This window comes from Sapajus apella, unplaced genomic scaffold (genome assembly GCF_009761245.1).
Source record: "Sapajus apella isolate SASKATOON/1434 unplaced genomic scaffold, GSC_monkey_1.0 scaffold4892, whole genome shotgun sequence".
Taxonomy (NCBI): Eukaryota; Metazoa; Chordata; class Mammalia; order Primates; family Cebidae; genus Sapajus; species Sapajus apella.
This window is the reverse complement of record NW_022441816.1, coordinates 1-1179: the sequence shown is the minus strand read 5'-3', so window position 1 is coordinate 1179 and position 1179 is coordinate 1. Positions and strand designations below refer to the sequence as shown.

At 49.4% G+C, this 1179-nt stretch overlaps 1 protein-coding gene across 1 annotated transcript in view; it reads right to left on the bottom strand.

Annotated features, from left to right (window-relative positions):
- The window catches only part of LOC116547821 (protein regulator of cytokinesis 1-like), a gene marked incomplete at its 5' end in the record, with an annotated part of 3635 nt that extends 3401 nt beyond the window's left edge, over nt 1-234 (bottom strand). Inside the window, one exon of the mRNA XM_032273624.1 lies at nt 140-234. Within this exon, the coding sequence (XP_032129515.1) occupies nt 140-234 (95 nt within the window). The remainder of the gene's footprint in view (nt 1-139) is intronic.
- Nucleotides 235-1179: the final 945 nt, after the last annotated feature.

Sequence of the window (1179 nt, the reverse complement as noted above, 5' to 3'; positions counted from 1 at the left end):
GTAGCACTCAATCACTACCTCACGATCGCTTGTGATAAATTATTTCAGTTGGACAAAGATTACACTGGTATTTCTAGTCCTCTGGATCCCACATTTGTCCCCGTCCCCTGATGCCAAGACCCAAGGGCCCTGCATTTACCAGAAAGTAATCCCTGAAAAATTCTGGTAGTTCCATGCTCAGCAGATCCACATCAAGAGGCAGTAGAGAGAAGGCCCATTCGTCGCAGCTCACATCTGTGGGGATAGAAAGCATCAGCCTCCCTGCAGAAGGTACTTAGCTCCACGTTAAGAGGGAAGGCCCACCACAATCATGCAGCAAGTATTTGAGCGCCTGCCACACACCAGTACTGCACTAAGCAATGGAGCCTCAAAGAAGACACAGCCCCTGCCCTTAAGGAGCTCAAGGTCTGATAAGGAAAGGAGACACGTCTACAGCAGCCTGTAATACAATGTGGTAAGTGGTGGGTTTTTACTAGAGGGCTGACCAAAAGTGCCGAGAAAGCATTCATTCACTCTCTATTTATTTATTTATTTGAGATGGAGTTTAGCTCTTGTCACCCAGGCCAGAGTGCAATGGTGGGATCTTAGCTCACTGCAACCTCTGCCTCCCAGGTTCAGGTGATTCCTGCCTCAGCCTCCTGAGTAGGTGGAATTACAGGCATGTGCCACCACACCCAGCTAATTATTGTATTTTTATCAGAGATGGGGGTTTTGCCATGTCAGCGAGGCTGGTCTCAAACTCCTGACCTCTCGTGATCTGCCCGCCTCAGCCTCCCTAAGTGCTGGGATTACAGGTGTGAGCCACCACGCCTGCTCACTCATTCATTCTTTAGCAAGTATTTACTCAAAGCTGCCTACATGTAGGACGAGGTTGAACACCAGAGATAACAGCAGTGAGCAAAATGGACAGACTCCCAACCTTCTGGAGCTTGCAGTCTAGTGGGGGAGACACACCAGACAAAGTACGACACAAACTGTGAAATCACGGTTGTGCTTCAAAGAGGTCAAGCCGCAAACTGTGAGCACAAATATTAAAAGGATGTAACCACAACTGGGGGCGTAGGAAAGACTTCTCTCAAGATGAGAAAATTAAGCTAGGCCGGGCGCGGTGGCTCACGCTTGTAATCCCAGCACTTTGGGAGGCCGAGGCGGGTGGATCACGAGGTCAAGAGATCGAGA